Raw genomic sequence first — 1,979 nt, forward strand, 5'->3', positions numbered from 1 at the left:
CATTGATGCTAGGTACATCTGCATCTAAGAAATTTTGATCTGGAGGATTCCTCTGTGGGATGAAAGCCGATGCCAGTCGTCTTGCTCCTCTAGCAATGTTTGTTGCAGCATTCATAGCCGCATTACTAATTCTTCTGAAAAGACTCGTTGTTTGTATAATAAATAGATTTTTTTTTCGATATGCCATTTTCAATTTTTTTTTATTTTTTCATGAATGTTGTATATGTTAACCCACATACAACATTTTTTTTTTGCTTACATCTTGCTAATTCCTCTGGGGTCACCCACTTTAATCTCATACTTGTTTTTCCACACCGTTCCATCCCAAAAGGTTATTATCCTCGAGGATTTGTCTATGAATTGAGATGCCTTATGGATGGAAATGTAATCTCCTCTCCAGTATTAACATCCCTCAACACAACAGGTTTGGGGTTATTTCTAACTGCCATTGGATCTACCTCTTTCTTTGTCTTCACTGGTTTGGGTGGTTCCTCTGGTATTAATTCCTTTCCTTTCAACAGCTCGATCAGCCGCTTCTTGCCGCAATGAGAATAACCTTTGATTTTATTCTCACGAAGAATTGTTTTCAATTCAGACAGTTTCAACATTGTTTTTCTATTATAGATTTTTATTTTCTTAAAGTCATTTTCAAGAAATGTAGAAATCTAGCTATATACAACGTTTACCTTCTTCCCATCGGTCTTGAAGTTTATCATCTTGTCACTAATCACAACAGCAAATGCTTCGGTACCCGCTGGCACGTTGGCATTGAACTGAGTTTTTATTTGGATGTCAGTGACTGCGGTCTTCAGTCGCTCACTCTGCTTGCTGACGTCGAACACAAACAGTGGGAAAAGAGTCTTGTAATCGGCGGGGGTGATGTTGGGGTTTGACACCAACTCGTCCATGTTGTAAAACTTGGACCTGAAGGCTGCTGCATCACCGTACGCCCGACTGAATTGCTGTTTGGGAAGGGAGAGGTTGTAGGCAACTGCGGGGTATCTAGCCGAGTCTAGCATGACAAATATATTCCTCACATTGACGTTGTCAAAGATGGAAGGATTCTGCTCTTGGTCACCGTCTTTGTCAGTTTGGAAACCGACAATGACATAGCGCGGTCTTTCAGGCGCTGATTTGACAGATAGTCTCCAGGTGAAGCTAGTTGACTGTGGTACGGAGATGGAATCACATTGCTTGATCCTGTACATTACGGGTAGAAGCGCATTTGAATCGAGTGTCTTGTAAAGCTGAAATTTTTCAGCATCTGCGGGTAGTACATGAGGCATAAACCACGACACCTTTTCGAGGATAATTTTCCCATCATCAACATTTGCATTCCTGAAGATCGCATCGTTGTCCGTTTTCCGCACCAGAGTCAGGGTTTGTTTCATATCATACACAATTTTGTCATAGTCTTCGCAAAATCCAAAGATGTGCTTGAGTGGATTAGGAGATTTGATTATATAGTATTGGCGAACGCTAAATCCGGCATTGCCTGCTGCTGCAGCTGCAGATGCTGCAGCTGATGTGTCCTTGTACCACAATTGATTCAAACCCTGCTACTTGGAGAAGTCATCTGGATATTTCAACAGACCAAGCATCGTTGTACCCTGTCCTGGATGAAAGAGAGATTCAATCTCCTGTCCTGAAAGCTGGTACTTGATGTTGCTGAAAAGATACATGAGAGCATTATTCGTCAGTGTAACGTTATCATCGTTTGCGTAAGCGGTCCCGTCAGTTTTTGTCAGACGCCCTTCGATGATCAGATAGCTCTCGCTTGGGTGAGTAAACAGATCTTGTGTTTCAATATTGATCCTGAGCTCACCTGGGTTATTGAGATTCGTACCGGTAATCGGATCGTACTCATGGTGTTCGTATTCTTCGATGCTCTCATCCTTCATGGGAGCCTCAGTAAAATTTAGAATGTTCATCATATTTTATTTTTTTATTAGCAAGAGAAATTGTTTTTATATCATTTT

The 1,979-nt window shown here is 41.2% G+C and overlaps 1 protein-coding gene across 1 annotated transcript; it reads right to left on the minus strand.

Moving 5' to 3' along the window:
* Positions 1-665: 665 nt before the first annotated feature.
* Positions 666-1,391, minus strand: LOC132557110 (uncharacterized). Its single transcript, XM_060221598.1, has one exon. It carries the CDS (start codon positions 1,389-1,391, stop codon positions 666-668), a length of 726 nt encoding a protein of 241 aa, XP_060077581.1.
* Positions 1,392-1,979: the final 588 nt, after the last annotated feature.

The sequence above is a fragment of the Ylistrum balloti genome, unplaced genomic scaffold (assembly GCF_031769215.1).
Source record: "Ylistrum balloti isolate Yb309-2 unplaced genomic scaffold, AGI_CSIRO_Ybal_v1 Utg370624, whole genome shotgun sequence".
In the NCBI taxonomy this organism is placed as follows: domain Eukaryota; kingdom Metazoa; phylum Mollusca; class Bivalvia; order Pectinida; family Pectinidae; genus Ylistrum; species Ylistrum balloti.